The sequence below is a fragment of the Rana temporaria genome, chromosome 11, assembly GCF_905171775.1.
Source record: "Rana temporaria chromosome 11, aRanTem1.1, whole genome shotgun sequence".
In the NCBI taxonomy this organism is placed as follows: domain Eukaryota; kingdom Metazoa; phylum Chordata; class Amphibia; order Anura; family Ranidae; genus Rana; species Rana temporaria.
Genome location: NC_053499.1, coordinates 112,945,380 through 112,965,042, shown reverse-complemented (window position 1 = coordinate 112,965,042; position 19,663 = coordinate 112,945,380). Strand labels below are relative to the sequence as shown.

Genomic DNA, 19,663 nt, shown 5'->3' with positions numbered 1-19,663 from the left:
ACTGCACCCACGTGAGCAGCTTTCTGTGGGCAGCCATGTTCATCTACCTTGTCATTAGAATAGGGTGTGAAGTCACCGGAAGACTCCAATCCCCCAGTCTTCTCAACGGGCGGCCATCTTTGGACTCCAGAGACTTAGACAGAGGTGGACGGTGCTGTAGCCTGAGAGTGGAAGGTAATACTGTATTCTGTTCAGAGCACGTTTATCCCTTTTACTGGTATATGAAATAGAATAATAGTAGTTTCCATTTCTTTTTAATTTATTAACATGGCTTATTACGTTCACACACATGTATTAAAGGTTGTATTGCAGTAAACGTTATAACTCACATAACTTACAGTAAAGATGATGAGAAGTACAGGGGCAGCCATAACTTATTTTGGGGAATGCTGGTTGCCTGGCTGTTGTACTTATCTGACTGAACATTATACTGATGTGGAGGGTCAAAGTAAGGGTTCATTCACACCAGCCTGTGTGCTAAAAACCCATGTGCGTTGTGTAGTGGCAGTGGGATGTATTGTTACTTACAATGCATCACAACTCCATTGATGTGTCATAGAATGACACTTAATTTCAAGGACAAGTACAGCCAAAGCTTATGGATCACGGGAGTGCAGTTAATTTTCCACTCCTGTGACCCGGTTTCAGGAGAGCGTGGGCTAAAGACCGCTCTCTGCTGACATCACAGAAGTTGGCCCAGGCACCGCGTCATTACAACCACAGGATCTGCCAGATTCCTGGACCGACACCCGGCTCAGAGTCTCAGCAAGCTGATGAGAGCCTGAGCGGCCACCCTCTCCACAGCTTGGCGGTCCAGTGAGCAGAAATCTGTGACTGACAGTCTACAGCTCTCTACTCACGGAGCTGTGAGAACCAAGCGATCTGCTGTGTTCGATCACTTGGTTCTCAGTGTTAGAGGTGACGGGGGACAGATGCTGCATCCACCTAGGTAAGTATGATTCTTAAAAAATAATACACAAGTCTATCTAGTATAACCAATAGAGAAAAACAATCTGATACAAAATCTCCATGTACACAATACCCACAGTTGATCCAGAAAGGTGGGAAGGAAAAAAACAAAAAAAAAACCTAGCATGATCCAATTTGCTCCAGCAGGGAAAAAAGTTCCTTCCTGATCCCCCCAGAAGATAATTGGATATTCCCTGGATCAACAATCTTATTACCTATAAATATTCACGTCCAGTTATATTTTGTGCATTTAGGAATCCATCCAGCTCCTTTAACCACTTAAAGGGGTTGTAAAGGAAATCCCCCCCCCCTAAATAGCTTCCTTTACCTTAGTGCAGTCCTCCTTCACTTACCTCATCCTTCCATTTTGCTTTTAAATGTCCTTATTTCTTCTGAGAAATCCTCACTTCCTGTTCTTCTGTCTGTAACTCAACACAGTAATGCAAGACTTTCTCCCTGGTGTGGAGAAAGCCTCTTGAGGGGGCGAGCAGGCAAGTCGGGACACTCTCTACTTTGCAGATAGAGAGAGGAGCTGTGTGTTAGTGGGCGTCCTGACACTCCTGCTCGCCCCCTCAATAGGCTTTGTCCACACCAGAGAGAAAGCCTCACATTATGGTGTTGAGTTACAGACCGAAGAACAGAAAGTGAGGATTTCTCTGAAGAAATAAGGACATTTGAAAGCAAAATCGAAAGGATGAGGTAAGTGAAGGAGGACTGCACTAAGGTGTAAAGGAAGCTATTTAGGGAAAACATTTTTTTTCCTTTACAACCCCTTTAAGCCCAGATCCTGTTTTTCAGACTCAGTGTTTACACGTTAAAAACACGTTTTTTTGCTAGAAAATTACTTCGAACCCCCAAACATTATATATTGTTTTTTTTTTTTTTTCTAACACCCGAGAGAATAAAATGGTGATCATTGCAATACTTTTTGTCACACTGTATTTGCACAGTGGTCTTACAAGCACACTTTTTTTGAAAATAATTCACTTTTTTTAATAAAAAAATTAGACAACAGTAAAGTTAACCCAATTTTGTTTATTGTGTGAAATATAATGTTACCCCGAGTAAATTGATACCTAACATTTAACGCTTCAAAATTGCGCCCACTCGTGGAATGGCGTCAAACTTTTACCCTTAAAAATCTCCATAGGCGACGTTTAAAAAATTCTACAGGTTGCATCTTTTGAGTTACAAAGGAGGTCTAGGGCTAGAATTATTGCTCTCGCTCTAACGATTGCGGCGATACCTCACATGTTTTTTATGCCTTCGCTCCTGCACGCAAGCTTGTCGGGACGGGGCGCTTTAAAAAAAAAATGTTTTTGTTTTCTTATTTATTGCACTTGATTTTATTTCTTTTTACACTGTTTTAAAAAAATAAGCAAAAAATTAGTCACTTTTATTCCTATTACAAGGAATGTAAACATCCCTTGTAATAGAAAAAAGCATTACAGATCCTCTTAAATATGAGATCTGCGGTCCAAAAGACCTCAGATCTCATATTTACACTAAAATGCAATTAATAAAAAAAAAAATTGTCATTTGAAAAAGTGACAACAAAAAATGTCCCTTTAGGACGTATGGGCGGAATGCCCTGCTATGGTATGGAGACGGGTGGGGACCGTATCCGATCGCCTCTGCCGCTATCGACTGCTCCGGTAAGTGACGGAGGGGGGGCTCTCTCCCACCGCCGATAACGGTGAGCTTGCGGGGAATCTGCCGCGGAGACCACCATTATCGCTTACAGCACCGCCGCCTAAAGAGATGGATATCTCGGTTGTTGCCATTACTACGATATCCCTCTTCAAAAAGAGGACGTATATAGTCATGTGGCTGAGCTTAAAGCGGAGCTCCACCCTCAATTTTACTTAATGTTAATATTACTAATGGTACAACTACAAATCAATGCTACATCCGATAGTTTTAGATAAAAAAAATGTACTGTACCATCTGCACTAGTATGTCTTCCGGTCTGCATCCCCTCGGGTTTCCGTCGGGTTTTCTCTGGCTTCCTGTCCCGCGCTGTGTCTTCTGGGAGCTTGTCTCTGAGCCTCCTAATTATCAAAGTTGGCCCTGTGAAAGCAAACATCGCGTGACTTCGTGTAGCAGGAAGTGACGCGGATGTAAACAAAGCAAGGAGGGCGAGCGTTTTGAACAATCTCCATTACACAGATCCAGCGGAACAAGGAAGTGCCGAGCTGTGGGCTTATGCCCACAGTTAAAATGGAGCAGGAACCGGATGGAGGAATATAAGTTATTTGCCACTGTATAGCAGCGGATCGGCCGGGGGAGACAGTACACGTGCGTAGCGCTAATTCGGGTCATTATACTTTTAAAGAGCCATTAAAAAAACGTTTTTGGCGTGGGAGATCCGCTTTAAGTGGTTAAAAAAACAATCCACTGAGCTGGCCAGAGCTGGTTCTTTAGGGAGTTTATTCCACATTTTCACAGCTCGAACTGTGAAGAAGCCTTTCTAAATGTAGAGTTTTTTTTTATGTTTTCCTCCAGACGTAAAGGGTGCCCCATTATCTTTTATTGACCTAAAAGTGAAGAACTCCACACCAAATTCTGAACAGGGTCCGTGTGACAGCCAGACAACTGTTCGCCTCCTAATTTTTCAGATGAAGCACACTTGCCTTGTATGATTGGCCGTGACCTGCAACTGGCATAAATCATGTCAATTCACAATATTGGCTAGTAAAATGGTGGGTGGGTGGCAGCCCTGTGTGTATTCTAACACTATAAGTAACATGTCCCCTTTTTTTTGATCAGGTTAAACCCACTGAAACTTTAAAGACTGTCTGTCTGTTTCACATGTCTGCAAAACCTCCGTGTTTTATATGTCAGTCTGCTACTTCCATTTCTAAAACATGTCGAAAGCAACTAAACGGAAACATGTAGTGAAAGAGGTTCTACTTGACTATGTCCAACCTACAGAGAATCAGCGCATAGTAAAGGTCAGTGTAATTTGCATGTTTTGCTTCTTCCATCAGCAGGTTCTGCCAAAACTTTCCAACAAGAATCTCATACAATGTATATGTTTTATTAACAATTCATACATAAAATATAGGGCTGGAATATACACTTTGTTGTCAAAACTATTGGGATGCCTGCCTTTATATACACATGAACTTTAATGGCATCCCAGTCTTGGTCCGTAGGGTTCAATATTGAGTTGGTCCACACTTTGCAGCTATAACCGCTTCAACTTTTCAGGGAAAGGTGTCCACAAGGTTTAGGAGTGTGTCTATAGGAATGTTTGTTTGACCATTCTTCCAGAAGCAAATTTGTAAGGTCAGGTACTGATGTTGGGGAGAAGGCCTGGCTTGCAGTCTCCACTCTAATTCATTCCAAAGGCATTCTATCGGGTTGAGGTCAGGACTCTGTGCAGGCCAGTCAAGTTCCTCCACCTCAAACTCGCTCATCCATGTCTTTCTAGATCTTGCTTTGTGCACTGGTGCGCAGTCATGTTGGAACAGGAAGGGGCCATTCCCAAACTGTTACCACAAAGTTGGGAACATGAAATTGTCCAAAATGTCTTTGTATGCTGTCACCTTAAAGGGGTTGTAAATGTAAAAAAAAATTCTTCCCTAAATAGCTTCCTCTACCTTAGTGCAGTCCTCCTTCACTTACCCCATCTTTCGATTTTTCTTTTAAATGTCCTTATTTCTTCTGAAAAAATCCTTACTTCCTGTTCTTCTGTCTGTAACTCCACACAGTAATGCAAGGCTTTCTTCCTGGTGTGGAGAAAGCCTCTTGAGGGGGCGAGCAGGAGGGTCAGGACACTCTCTACTTTGCAGATAGAGAAAGGAGCTGTGTGTTAGTGGGCGTCCTGACACTCCTGCTCCACACCAGGGAGAAAGCCCTGCATTACTGTGTGTAGTTACAGACAGAAGAACAGGAAGTGAGGATTTCTCAGAAGAAATAAGGACATTTTAGAAGCAAAATCGAAGGATGAGGTAAGTGAAGGAGGACTGCACTAAGGTAAAGGAAGCTCTTTAGGGAAAAAATGTTTTTCCTTTACAACCCCTTTTAAGAGTTCCCTTCACTGAAACTAAGGGACCAAGCCCAACCCCTGAAAAACAACCCCACGCCATAATCCCCTTCCCACCAATTGATTTGGACCAGTGTACAAAGCAAGGTCTATAAAGACTGAGGTGGAGGAACTTGACTGGCCTGCACAGAGTCCTGACCTCAACCCTAATAGAACACCTTTGGGATGAATTAAAGCAGAGACTGTGATCCAGGCCTTCTCGTCCACATCAGTGCCTGACCTCACAAATGCGCTTCTGGAAGAATGTGTAAACATTCCCATAGACACACTCCTAAACCACGTGGACAGCCTTTCCAGGAGAGTTGAAGCTGTTATAGCTGCAAAGGGTGGGCCAACTCAATATTGAACCCTACAGACCATCACTGGGATGCCGTTAAAGTTCACCTGTGTGTAGAGGCAAGCATATTGCTACAGCATCCCCTCTACAACGCCATCATGCAGCATTATAAAGATAACACATTACATGGATTCTGCTTTGTTGTTGCATAATGTATTCACAAGTGCCCCCAATAGGAAGCAGCTGCCTAAGGGGGGCATTAGGTGGGGGGAAAGGAGCCATGAGTGCTGATAGGGGACTCGAGAAGGAGGATTGGGGCCATTGCACAGAGAAGGTAAGTATGACATGATTGTTTTTTTTACTGTAAACAAATAAGCTTTACAATAACTTTAAAGTTTAATGGAAGCAAAAATTATTTTTAGTTTTGGATAGAGTGGAGAGGGATCAGAATTTCTTTCAGGTGTTTGTTGCTGTCTGTGTCCCTGTTAGAGAGATTCACCCTCCCTAATTGTCATGTTTACCATTATCGCTGAAAGTGGGGGGTGGGGGAATCCAAAATTTTGGGTGGTCCCCAGAAAAGTATGGAGGGGAAATCTTCAAATAGGGACATTTGTTCTGGTGACAACCAAGGATTCCTTCACTTTGGAGAGATTTTCTCTCACTTCTCCTTTTGGCTAAGGGACAGAAAATGAAGGAAAGTCTCCCCGATGGGAAAACAAGACTAGAAGACGAATTCAATTTATTTTGTATATTAACCTTTTTAGGCTGATTGTATGCAAATATGCGGCCCCACTAGACTGGTTTTTTCCCGTGGGGCTGCATATTTGTGTATCTCCCTTTGTGCTGGGAGCATGGCGTGAGACCGGATCTCACTGATGGATACAGGACAGGATAAAGATCGGGACCTGGAATGTCTGATTCCGGGTCACCTGATCGCTCCGATTGGCTATCACAGTGATCAGTCACTGTGGGGCCCACTCCTGTGTTTTTGTCTCTCTGAATGGACGAGAGAGAAGCATTATATCTTTGTCTCTCCTTGCAGAGAAATGGGGGAAGGGGGGAGAAAGTGTGTGTGGTAAAAAAAATAATAAAAATATGTCTAGATCAAGGTTCGATCTAGGTCTTACATTGGGTTAATGTTTGGGTCAAAGGTCATGGTCAGTGTTTTTGGACAGGCTTTTTTTTTCATAATTAAGGGCTCTTTCACACGGAGCGGACCGTTTCTGGGTCCGCTCCGTGTGTCCGCCAAAGCTCAGCGGGGATTCCCGCTGAGCTGTCGGCGGATAGGGAGGTCCCCGCACACAGTGCAGAGAGCGCCCTGTCTCTGCTCCGCTCTCCCCTATGGGGGATCGGCTGCAGACGGACCGTCTGTCCGTCTGCATCCGATCCGTTCCGCCGAACAGAAGAAAAATAGGGTTTCTTCCGTTCGGAAAAGCGGATCCAGACTGACGCGGACGCTAGCGGATGCTCCATCCGCTAACGGACGCGATACCATAGGGATTCATTACAAGTCCGTTAACGGACTTGTAATGAGCGGACGAACGGTCCGCTAGTGTGAAAGGATCCTTAGTGTCAGTGTGTTTTAGGTAGGATAAAAAAAAATGTGCACTAGGTTTCTGGGCTATAATACGGGTACAAACAACAACAACATATACATATTTGGATTCCTTGCGATTGTCAGGAGCAGGAAAACCTATTTTGGGTGGTAGGTTATGGTAGTATCAAGAAATATACAGTTAGTGCAAAAAAAAAAACTATTTTGCGCCAGTTTTTTTCTTTTTAGATAAAAAAAACAAGGTATAATCCACCTGGATGCACAAATTAGTTGTGATATGTACAGGTTTACTAACGCATGTCAAAGTTGCATAATTGGGCTTAGGCATAAAGATTTGTTTTCCCCTTAGGTGTGAGGGGGATGTAAGAACAAATTCACCTTTAGTGATGTTGTCCTATAACAAATCCTCCCTTCTGAGTGCCTCCTCTGTAAGCTAAAACTTGCTTTCCTCTCCGGTATAGTGATTCATTCATCCCTATGGGAAAACCAGAGAGTGCTGGGGGTTTCCATGAGTACAAATAATCCATAGGAATGAATGAGGCCACTGTGCATTGTGAAGAGTAGCTTACCAAAACCTTGTTGGAGGAAAAAGGTGTTATCCATGTAGTTTGCACTAAGGCTACTTTCACATTGAGGCGTTGCGCAGTCGGCGGTAAAGTTCCGCCATTCTTAGCAGCACTTTATCGTTGTTTTTGCGGTGCTATTTGGCCGCTAGCTGGGAGCTTTTAATCCCCCGCTAGCGGCCAAAAAAGGATTAAAACCACCCACAAAGCTGTGCTGCCCATTGATTTCAATGGACAGGGGCGCTTTAGGAGCGGTATATACACCACTCCTACAGCGCCTCAAAGATGCGGCTAGCAGGACTTTTTTGAGCGTCCTGCCAGCGCACCGTTCCAGTGTGAAAGCCCTCGGGTTTTCACACTGGAGTGAAAGAGGCTTTTTCAGGTTGCTTTGCAGGTGCTATTTTTAGCTCTATAGCGCCTCAGTGTGAAAGAAGCCATAGGGCAGTGGGGTGTTTTATAAAAGGGCAAATCAACAGTGCTCAGGACTTCACTGTGCCAAAATACAAAATATTCAAACAATCCACTGCAGGGCATAATGTATCCTGTGATATATAACCATAGACTGCCAGCTAGTCTTCAGAACACTCTTTATTGAATCAACAATAGATAAATAAATGCTAGAAGGCATTAAAGACTTATGTAAAGGTATAATGCCAGCTTGCATCCATTCCCAAACTTGGCGGCTGTGGTGGAAAAAATACTCTCCTAGTTGGCTAAGGGACAGCCTGTGGCGGTGTAAACGCTCGGCTGATGGACTGTCAGAACCCTGGGTCTGCTCGGGGCGGCACACCAGAGGGATGTCCGATAAGCCAGAAGCCATAGAAGGATGCCAGTGGAAAGCAAGCTGTATTGGTTGCTGTGATCATGCATTTACATAGTTACATAGTTAGTCAGGTTGAAAAAAGACACAAGTCCATCAAGTTCAACCAAAAAAAATATATATATCGTACAATCCCATATACCCAATTCTATCCCCACAGTTGATCCAGACTAAGGCAAAAAAAAACAGCAGATCATGATCCAATTTGCTACAGCAGGGCAAAGAATTCCTTCCTGATCCCCCGAGAGGCAATCGGATTTACCCCGGATCAAGTTTACCTATAAATGTCAGTACCCAGTTATATTCTGTACATTTAGGAAAGTATCCAGACCTTTCTTAAAGCAATCTACTGAGCTGGCCAGAACCACCTCGGGAGGGAGTCTGTTCCACATTTTCACAGCTCACTGTGAAGAAACCTTTCCGTATTCGGAGATTAAATCTTTTTTCCTCAGGCTGGTGGTGTAATGGTGTGGGGGATATTTTCTTGGCACACTTTGGACCCCTTAGTACCAATTGTTCATCGTTTAAACGCCACGACCTACCTGAGTATTGTTGCTGACCATGTCCATCCCTTTGAGTACAGTGTACCCATCTTCTGATGGCTACTTCCAGCAGGATAATGCACCATGGCACAAAGCTCAAATCATCTTGCCACCAGTTTCTTGAACATGACAATGAGTTCACTGTACTCCAATGGCCTCCACTGTCACCAGATCTCATCCAATAGAGCACCCTTGGGATGTGGTGGAACGGGAGATTTGCATCGTGGATGTGCAGCCGACAAATCTGCAGCAACTGCATGATGCTATCATGCCAATATGGACCAAAATCTCTGAGGAGTTTCCAACACCTTGCTGAATCTATGTCACAAAGAACAAAGCATTTGTTTATCTATTGTGGATTCAACAAGGAGTGTTCTGAAGACTAGCTGGGTGTCCATGGAAATATATCTTTCTCTCTCTCGCAGCATACATTCTGCACTGCAGTGGATTATTTAAATATGATTATTCAATGTGGCCTTTGTCAGGTAGTCTATTGTTCAGGTTCCTCCTTTCATGTTGGAAAGGATAGAGGTCTCTGCAGAGAAGTAGTAGGTTTCTTTTGAAGCAAACAAACAACAAAAGACTAGATCTTGCAGCTTCACAGTCGGGTCCCTACTGCGCATGCGCGAAGCGTGCATTGCGCTCTTACTGGCCCAGCAGCAGGGGAAGGAGGAGGAGGGGGCCGCGGCGAGGTCGGACGGAAGTGGGGACAGGGTACCTGTCAAAAAACGGTCTCCACCCCAAATGTGGCACAGAAGGGGGAGGGGTGGAACTTCACTTTCAAGGCAGGATACAAGACTTTGCAGACTAGAAAGGACAGATATTCTCTTCATATGATGGAGATCTATGGCATGCTGGATGAGCGGTCTTTTATAACATAGGGTGAGGTGTTCTGTAACTTGTGCAGTGCTGAAGACACTGCATGGTCCATAGTAGGTCAGTAGCTGAATGCAAATTACAAACCTCTCTCCAGTAACACATTTGCCCAATCACATTACATTAGAGATGCACCTCCTGTATGGTTCAGGGCTTCAAAGGGTCTGCCAGACAGCCAGTGAATGCAGCTCTATATGGATTAGGCTGGAATCCTGGTTTGTTTGCTAGAGTAGGATTACATTGTGACCTGTTGTAGGTATATAACAGGGGTCTCCAAATTTTTTAAACCAAATGCAAGTTTACTGTCCTTCAGACTTTAAGGGGGCTGGACTGTGGCCAGTGGGAGTAGAGAATGCCCCGGTGTCAGTGAGAATAAACGATGTCCAATCATTGGATTTAGTGGTCGGAATAGTGCTTAATTTTTGGTATGAGTGGGAGGAATAGTGCTCGGAATAGTGCTCTATCGATTGGTGTCATTGGGAGGAATGGTATCCCATGATAAGGATCAGTTGGAGAAATAATACCCCAAGGACCTGGATGAAAGCAAAGGGCCACAGTTTCGGGACCACTGGTATATAACAAAGTTATTTCCTGAACTGGAGACAGTAGTTATTTGCACTATGAAGCTTATTTGTGTGTTCTGAGCTCATGTTTAAATGCTACACATGAACTATACAGTAAAACCTTGGTTTGAGAGTAACTTGGTTTGAGAGCGTTTTGCAAGACAAGCAAAATGTTTTAATCAATTTTGCCTTGATATAAGAGAAGTGTCATGTCACAACTGAGTATAAAAAAAGAAGAGAGTGTAGCAATATGGTTACATTTAATGAAGGTACAACATTTAGCAACTTATTGCTACACTTAGAGGTGCCCCTCTTCTCTTTTATACCCTGTAAAAACAATGCTTTGATATACAAGTGTTTTGGATTACAAGCATGTTTCTGGAACAAATTATGCTCACAAACCAAGGTTTTACTGTATAGCTATTCGCAAATGAATATTATGTTTCTGAAATGATACTGCTTTATAATTTATAACATTACCCAAAATAAAACCTTCCAGAAGCATTACTGCACACTCATGTAGCAAACAAATGTACAGTACATCTTTTATCTATTGTTATAAGTGGCTTTACAACGTGTGAAACTGACTTGGTTACCGTTGTCATCTATTTCTTGCATCATACTGTGTTTTTTTTTATATGCTGATACAAGACTACAGGCTTGACTGGAAACTCTCTCTATGCATTTTGAGGACATCTCTCCTACATATACAGTACTTCTCCTAATTTTCCTCAGCTTTCCACTCTGCTGCAAAGTTTATTCATTCTTATTCCATCCTCAGAAACCTTTATTCCTCGTTCATTATTTTTATATATATATATATATATATATATATATATATATATCTATCTATCTATCCTGCTGTGCTCCCTGCCCGGGGCTCCCCTTTTCAATTTGTCCTGCTTCTTTCCTTATGTTCTCCTCATCTTCCATTAAAGTGATTGTAAAACAAGAATGCTTTTTTATCTTAATGCATTCTATGCATTAAGATAAAAAACCTTCTGTGTGCAGTAGTAGCCCCAATACTTACCCGAGCCCATCTCTATCCAGCGAAGTTGCTGTTGAGACTCCGCTGCCTGAGACTCTCCTCCTCATTGGCTGAGACAGCAGCGGAGTGCCATTGGCTCCCGCTGCTGTCAATCAAAGTCAGTGTGCCAATGAGGAAAGAGGGGCGTGCCTAGCCGGGTGGGGGGGCGTCCGTGTCTAAATGGACAAACAGAGTTGCGGCTCTGCTCGGGTGCCCCATAGCAAGCTGCTTGCTGTGGGGGCACTCGTCAAGGAGGAGGGGCCAGGAGAGCTGAAGAGGGACCTGAGAAGAGGAGGATCGGGGCTGCTGTATGCAAAACCACTGCACAGGGCAGGTAAGTATAACATGTTTGTTCTTCCTATGCAAAAAAAAAGAGACTTTAGCATCACTTTCATTTATTTTTTTTCTCTTCCTCTTCTGGGGTCACCTGCTGGCAATGTAGGCTTTGAGTGCCCCCATAGCAAGTCGCATTCTGTGAGGGCATTTGTGCAGGCTCAATCCCGAGCCAGGTTGTGTGCGTATATTGACACGCACAGTGTGGCTCGGCCCCACTCATCACATGATTTGTTTGACAGCAGCAGGAGCCAATGGGGGCCACTACATCAGCACAGCCTGTGAAAGCAGGGAGAGAGGAAGGGGCTGCTATAGATGCAAAGCGCTGGATCGAGTGAGTTCAATAAGGGAAAAATGTATTGGTTTTACAATCGCTTAAATCTTGCTTGTTTATTGTCTTGTTTATTTCCTTTCCTATTTGCCTTCTACCTCCTTTTCAAATGCTTCATGTGGATAATGCTTAATTTTTCTGGTAAATGCACCTGACTCTAACCCTACCGTATGTGCATTCAGAGGTTTTGAAAGTATGGGAGCGTCACACCAGCTTGTACAGACTTTTTAAAATTTAATTTTGTAACTGCCAACGCATTTCGGGGGCTCAGCACTCTTCTCTGTGCATTCAGAGTATTGTTACCCCCCCTTTTTTTTCCCTCTGTGGCCAGGCCTAATTTTTTTTCCTGTACAACAATGGGTTGTCTTTCATTCCCAGCTCTGAGAGAAAGATGTACTCAAAAACGTTTTAGGTTTGCAGCAAGGTGAACATTGTAGCCGACTAAGCTTCATACCTTTTCAATTTACATTCCCGCTCTGCTTTTTTTTTTTTCTCCTGATACCCAACTCATATGTCAGTGCTTGAAATGGAAAATAATCGAGGCTCAGTTAGCTGGGATTTTTTTTTTTATTTTTTTTTTTTAGGGAGCTTTTGCTTAACATTGGTGAATACGCAATCTACAAGTAAGTCGTGACACAGTAGACTACACTAGTGAAATATATTCATAAAGGCTTATAAAAGAGAAGGGAAACATTTGTAGAGAGAGATTTGGTAACAGGGCATTGTACCAGGATAGCCACTGGGGAAACAAGAAAATACTGAGATAACTGATGGCATTAGTTTATTTTGATTTTCCTAAACCAAAAGCATTTAAAAAGGCTTCTTTTTTTTTTTTATTATTATTTATATCTTTGTTATAGCCAGTAAATATCGCTCCACTTTTTTGTGTATTTGTCATTGTAACTATTTTCGACCTGCATGACCTGTTTCACTCTGTTTGTGTTTTTTTTTTTTTTTTCATAGGTTTTAGGTAGTCGTGGAAATAATCTCCATGAGGTAGAGACTGCAGAGGGCGAGAAGTTTTTAGCTAGCATGCCCACAAAATTCAGGAAGAACATTTGGATCAAGAGAGGTAATGAAATGTGTAACACTAATGTGTAACACTATGCTACAGGGATTTCGGTCTGTAGATGACTACATGGTGCCTTGTACAGTGTATTTGGCAGTACAGATAAACAGTAAAACAACTTTACAACTATATGTGCTTATTGAGACTACATATGTGATTAAATAACCTGTTGGCAATCGTTACATTTGCAGGAGTTTCGTTTTAACTAAGGGCAAAAATGGCTAAAGCCAGGCATACATGGATTGAATTTCAGCTGGTTCAGGGAGTGGTCAATTTTCTTTATATATATATATATATATATATATATATATATATATATATATATATATATATAATATATCTCTTCCGTTCATGGATGGACACAGCAGCATATTGACCTTAGGGTATTATCCTCCTTTTGTAGGAGATTGACTAGGCAGAAAAACAGCATGTTAAGTTTCTGCCTAGTCGATCTCCTAGAAAGGAGGATAATACCCTAAGGTCAATATGCTGCTGTGTCCGAACTTAGAAATGGATTTTACGGTGTGTTCAAAAATCCTAATATCTATCTATCGATCTCTATATAATCTCTATCTCTATATTATATTCTCTAAATAGGAGCCTGGGAAGCCCTGCACCAGTGATCTGCCGATCATTGATGTCATACATGTCTCCTGCAGACTGTCGGTGTGAGCTGTCTTCCCCATACATCGTACAGTCAGGCAGTTTCACACTGGCAGGAAGACTCACTGTACTACTTGAGCGCTCAACAGCACCGTGGTAGTTCATTGAGAACTACAAGCTGATGGACTCAAACGATGTCTGGGTTGTAGCTCGTATACACACAGACCTGTGTGAATGAATGATACTGACATGATGGCGGAGCCTCGCACAGCTGCGTTGGTTTCAAAAAGTGACCGCTAGCAGTATGGGGAACTTCTCCCCATACTGCTGTCACAGGGAGAGGAGGGAACGGTGAGCTGCTGCAGCAGTGGAAACATGTAACATGTTCCCAAATGTGAACTTATCCTTTTAGGCCTCGTGCACACTGGATATTATAAAAAAGCCAGTAGCGTTGGCTGTAGAATGAGTTTTGTAGCGTTTTTTTTTCAGCTTTTTGCATTAAAAAAAAAAAAAAACTATACTCCCTCAATAGGTTATGGCTTAAAAACACTGATACATGACAGAATTACTTTTTTTTCAGCTTTTATCAGAGTTAGAGCATTTTTACAGCTGAAAAATTGCTCTTAAGCCCAGGTTCACACTGGGCTGTGGGAGTGAAGCTGCGTGAGTTCAGCTGAACTTGCACGATTTCACTGCCGCTTGTCAGTCCCGTTTTCGGACGCGATTACAGAGACATCTGTGCAGGTTTCTGCACAGATGTCAATGTAAATCGTGGGCCGAAATCGCAAAAAGTATTACAGAAACAATTTTTTTAAATCGATGCAGCGTCGAATCGATTAGGACGGTGCCATTGCCAGGAAATGCCACCAATTTGACATGTCAAGTTGCATGTCCAATTGCACCAGTGTGAACCAGAACTAAAACCCAGAACAAAAAAACACTGATAATAGCCTTATGTATACATGGACACCTAGGATAACATGCTGGGGTGTTTACAAACTGCAAAAATAAAATGCCTGCAGCTGTAAAAATGTCCAGTGTGCACGAGGCCTAAATGTCAGGGCAGAATTTATTCAGATAATTGCCATCGTACATTTTATGCAAAATTTAATTTATCAGTACTCTGTATACCAGCACATGTAATAAAATATATATTTTTTTTCTTGTAGAAGATTTTGTTATTGTCGATCCAATTGCTGAAGGAGAAAAGGTAAAAGCTGAGATATCCTTTATCATCTATAAAGATCATCAGAGACTACTGCAGAAAGAAGGCCTCTGGTAATTTTTTTTAATCTTTATTTTTGTAAAAGTATTGGGTTGCATTGAAAGCATGTTATTATGCTTGGTCCACATTGGCAGTATTTTTTCCTTGTTTTTGAACCAAACAGGTGGTCTTTTTAAAGGCGATATGTAATTTTCTAAAAGTGAATCTGAGCTTGTCTATTGCAGTGCAAAACAGGTTTGCTTAATGCCAGCCCTGTGCACTGCTTTATACATAATCCAAACAACTTATTCTTGTAGCACCACTTGCTGACCGCCGCACGACGATATACTACGACAGAATGGCACGAGCAGGCAGATGGACGTATATATACGTCCCTGCCTCCCAGCCATTCGGCCCCTTGTAAACCACTTCAATGAATGTTTTGCAGCCTTGTTTACTCCCCATCAAGTTGTCTGCGTTGATGAGTCCCTGATTTTCTGCCCGCTTGTTTTTCAAACCGTACCTTCCCAGCAGGCGTGCCAGATACGGGGTCAAGATGTATAAGCTCTGTGACAGGGCCACAGACTTTTTATGGTTTACGAGGTAAGAAATAGTCACATAGAGCCATAGAACTGCCCAGATTACATGGGCGCTGGCAAGATAGTGTGGAACTTTGGTGTCGCCCTTATTCGGAAGAGGGTACCATTTGTATGTGGACAATTATTACACGAGCGTGACACTTTTTAGTCACTTGTTTAATCATCAAATTGGCACATGTGGCACCGTACGACCTAATTGCCAGGGCTTACCCCAGAGGCTTGTAGATTACTGTCTTAGGCTGGGGGAGAGAGCCTGCTCAAGGTGTAATAATTTGCTCGCTGTGAAGTGGAGGGATAATAAGAATGATTTTGTTCTTTCCTCCCTTCACGCAGACACGACAGTCCAAATTCGTATGGCGACTGGTGTTGTGGAGAAACCTCTCTGTGTCCACGAGTACATTTTTGATTTCACTCCATGAATATCTTGGCATTTTATGGCCTTTGAAACTGATAGGACCTTAGAAATCCTGAAGGCATTGATTGTTTTTGGAGGGCCCCATACGCGGCCAGGCTCCCAAAAAGTCCCACACGTGGTATCGCCATACTCTGGAGAAGCGGCAGAATGTATTTTGGGGTGTAATTCCACATGCCCATGGCGTGTTTGAGCAATATATCATTTAGTGACAACTTTGTGCAAAAAAAAAAAAAAAGTTTGTATTTTCCCGCAACTTGTGGCAAAATATAAAATATTCCATGGACTCAACATGCCTCTTAGCAAATAGCTTGGGGTGTCTTCTTTCCAAAAAAGGGATTTGGGGGGGGGGGGGGGGGGTTGTGTGCCATCTTGGCATTTTATGGCCTTCAAAACTGTGATATGAAGTGACGAGTGAAATGGTTTGGTTTACAGGGTCCCGTACGCGGCTAGCCTCCCAAAAAGTCCCACACGTGTGGTATCTCCCTACTCGGGAGGAGCAGCATTATGTATTTTGAGGTACAATTCCACATATAACCATGGCGTTTGTGAGCAATATATCATTTAGTGTCATTCAATCACTTGGGACAACATTTTTTTAATATTCAATGGGGTCAACATGCCTCTCAGCAATTTCCTTGGGGTGTCTACTTTCCTAAATGGGGTCATTTGGGGGGGGGGGGGTTGTACTGCCCTGCCATTTTAGCACCTCAAGAAATGAGATAGTCCTAAACTAAAAGCTGCATAAATTCCAGAAAATGTACTCTAGTTTGTAGACTTTTTTTTTTTTTTTTTTTTACCAAAGACTGAATACATTTTGGCCTAAATGTATGACTGACTAAAATTGAGTTTATTAGATTTTTCTTATAACAAAAAGTAGAAAATATCTTTTTTTTTTTTCCAACATTTTCTGTCTTTTTCCGTTTTACATTGCAAAAAATAAAAATTGCAGAGGCAATCAAATACCATCAAAATAAAGCTATATTTGTGGGGGGAAAAAAGGATGCAAATCTTTGTTTATGTACAACATTGCATGACCGCGGAATTACCAGTTAGGCAGGATTCACACCTATGCAGTTTTAGTGCTTTTTGCAGATTTGCATCACAGTCCGGTTAACATGGCTTCCTATGGAACACGTTCTGTAGCGCAAATCTGTAAAATGCAAAAAGCACCAAAAATGCATAGGTGTGAATCCAGCCTTAAAGCAGCGCAGTGCCAAATTGTAAAAATAAAAAGTCCTCTGGTCTTTAGGCTGCCAAATGGTGCGGGGCTGAAGTGGTTAATTGCGTTACCATGGATACATTATATTTAAAAAATAATGGAACAAAACCTTATGAATTTCTCAGTAAATATGAAAATACAAATAACCATCTGTCTTATATTGGAACATATACATTTATTTAAAGTTATTAAAGACAAAAGCATTTAAAACAAGATCACAGTAGTTGTACCTACCTACATAAGCCCTCTAATTGTAATCCCAAAGTTTCATGTCTCATGTTTTTTAACAGATATACAGCGGGTATAAAAAAGAATCAGAATGAAGTAAAGTGATCTTGTGCTATATTGTGCAATCGCTTAAACACTGAAATACCCCCAAATATGTGTGTAAATGTCCAAAAATAGAATAAGTGCAAGGAATAGCACAAACTTAACTAACGTGTATAAAAATATAAATTAAGAAAACTGGGGTTGGGACTTTAAATGAGGCGTATGAAAAACACACGCCTCCATCCCTATTGAATACAAAAAAAGCATAGGTGGAGGCGGGGACACACCCCTAGTCACCTGTCCTCCATCTACCCATTAGTCTTTACATGCCTCCAATGAGGAGACTTCAAAAGTTTAGTTAGGACTGCAGATCGCAGAGAGCCTTGGCGCGGGCTCTGCAGCTTACTCATGTACTTGCAAATGCGTGCAACCAATCTCTGCTTTTAACATATACAGTTAGACAGTTGAATTTGGCTTGCTGTTTGGGTGGTATGTATGAGCCTGGTTATAAACGTTTACTATTTTACTTATACTATTGTTTGTTTAAAAACGCATCTCATTTAAAGTCCCAAAAACCCCCCCTTTTTTTAAAATATAAATTAATGTCCCACAACTTCAATGGATATTGGAAAGCTTCTTCCAATAGATGTCAAAGAGAGTTGATGAATCAAAATCCTATGAGAAGTGCTTAGTATCCAAAAACTAGTCTCTCAGAACTCTCACATCATTAGATGTCATAACTCGCATTGATAAGATGGTTCGACATCAAGCAAAGTGGTGCCCCAGCCTCTTCAGATCTCTTCAGCTCTAATATAGCTACAGCTGCTAACTTTCATTAATCGCTGAAAAATGCAGTTCCTTCCACGAGTGTGGATATGCTCAAACGTACAGGATAAAAAGATGGGGAAGGAGAGAAAAGGAGGCTTCCAATGGTGTAGTACGTTTGAATAATAAAATACATTTATTAAAGTGGAGGTTCACCCGTACATAACATTTTTTACCCTTAGATTCCTGCTCATTTTGTCTAGGGGAATCGGCTATTTTTTTTTTAATCGAAGCTGTACTTAGCGTTTTAGAGATGCATCTTCTCCGCCGCTTCCGGGTATGGGCTGCGGGACTGGGCGTTCCTATTTTGATTGACAGTCTTCCGAGAGGCTTCCGCCGGTCGCATCGATCGTCGTCGTATAGAGCCGCACCGACGTTCGGCTTCTTTCGGCTACTCGTGACGCGATGGATGCGACTGTCTGAAGCCTCTCGGAAGACTGTCAATCAAGAAGGAATGCCCACTCCCGAAGACCCATACCCGGAAGCGGCGGAGAAGATCGCTCTCTACCACGGTAAGTACTGCTCAGATTTCTTTATCGTACATCACGGGACACAGAGAAGCATAGTAATTACTATGTGGGTTATAGAGAGTACCTTCAGGTGTGGAGACTGGCACGCCCTTAAGGCAAGAAGTTCCCTCCCCTATATAACCTCTCCCATACCGGGAGTACCTCCGTTTTTTGCCAGTGTCTAAGGTGTTGGTCACGAGTGAACATGTGCTCCAAGGAGCTCCACTGGAGGGATCCATATTGGATGTAAAAAGCCTCCATAAAATCCGGATCCGTCCAAAGTGCTTCTGAGCCAAAGTGGACGGTACCCGGGCCCCGGTTAAGAAGAACGGGGTTTGGCCTGTAATGCTTCTCTTTGAGAGCTGGATCCTGGTTATTCAGTACTTTGGTCAATTTCCTAATACCAAAAGTCTACTGACAGGGTGCGATATGGGTCCAGGGGTGTGGTGTTCCTGTCCATGGACCCCGGTCCCTGAAGGTCTATAGACGCTGCTCTCCGTGATGGGTGAAGATTGGACTGTCTGTTTATGCAGAGTCCTGCAGCGTTGGATCAGGTAAGTGAAGGTGCTTCAGGACTTGGTCCTAGGAGTAACCTTCCTTTATTTGAGCCATTATGTTTGCCTAAAGCTATCTGTCTGTGCTTCTCCTATATGGTCCTGTGTGTTGTGGGGAGGAGGGGTATCTCTAGTCAGGTAGTTAGCCCCTCCTGTGCAGGTTAAAAGCAGAAAAAGTTGTCCAAAATGTTTGGCTTCACTTGGCTTACCTGGTCCTCACATGGAGCTGCGGTGTTCCATCCTCATGCATGAGCGCGTAGCGTCATGCGCGCGCGACATTGTTGTGTCTTAGGCGCACGCACGCGCGCAAATGAACTTTTTTGTACGCTGCTTCGGTGCGCACGAATGTGCGCGGCGTGATCCGTGAGATGCGTGTGACGACATGTGCGCGCGTAGCCTCGTGGTACACGCCTAACAGCGGCGCGCGCAGGGGGTCTATCTCAGCTGTTCTCTATGAGACTTCTAATTACAGGACAGAGCAGGTCAGGT

The 19,663-nt window shown here is 42.8% G+C and overlaps 1 protein-coding gene across 1 annotated transcript in view; it reads left to right on the top strand.

Moving 5' to 3' along the window:
- The first annotated feature begins 30 nt into the window (after window positions 1-30).
- The window catches only part of EIF1AD (eukaryotic translation initiation factor 1A domain containing), a 31,963-nt gene continuing 12,330 nt past the window's right edge, over window positions 31-19,663 (top strand). Inside the window, exons 1-4 of the mRNA XM_040328838.1 lie at window positions 31-174; window positions 3,739-3,923; window positions 12,871-12,979; window positions 14,749-14,857. Of these exons, the coding sequence (XP_040184772.1) occupies window positions 3,837-3,923; window positions 12,871-12,979; window positions 14,749-14,857 (305 nt within the window). The 5' untranslated portion in view covers window positions 31-174; window positions 3,739-3,836. The remainder of the gene's footprint in view (window positions 175-3,738; window positions 3,924-12,870; window positions 12,980-14,748; window positions 14,858-19,663) is intronic.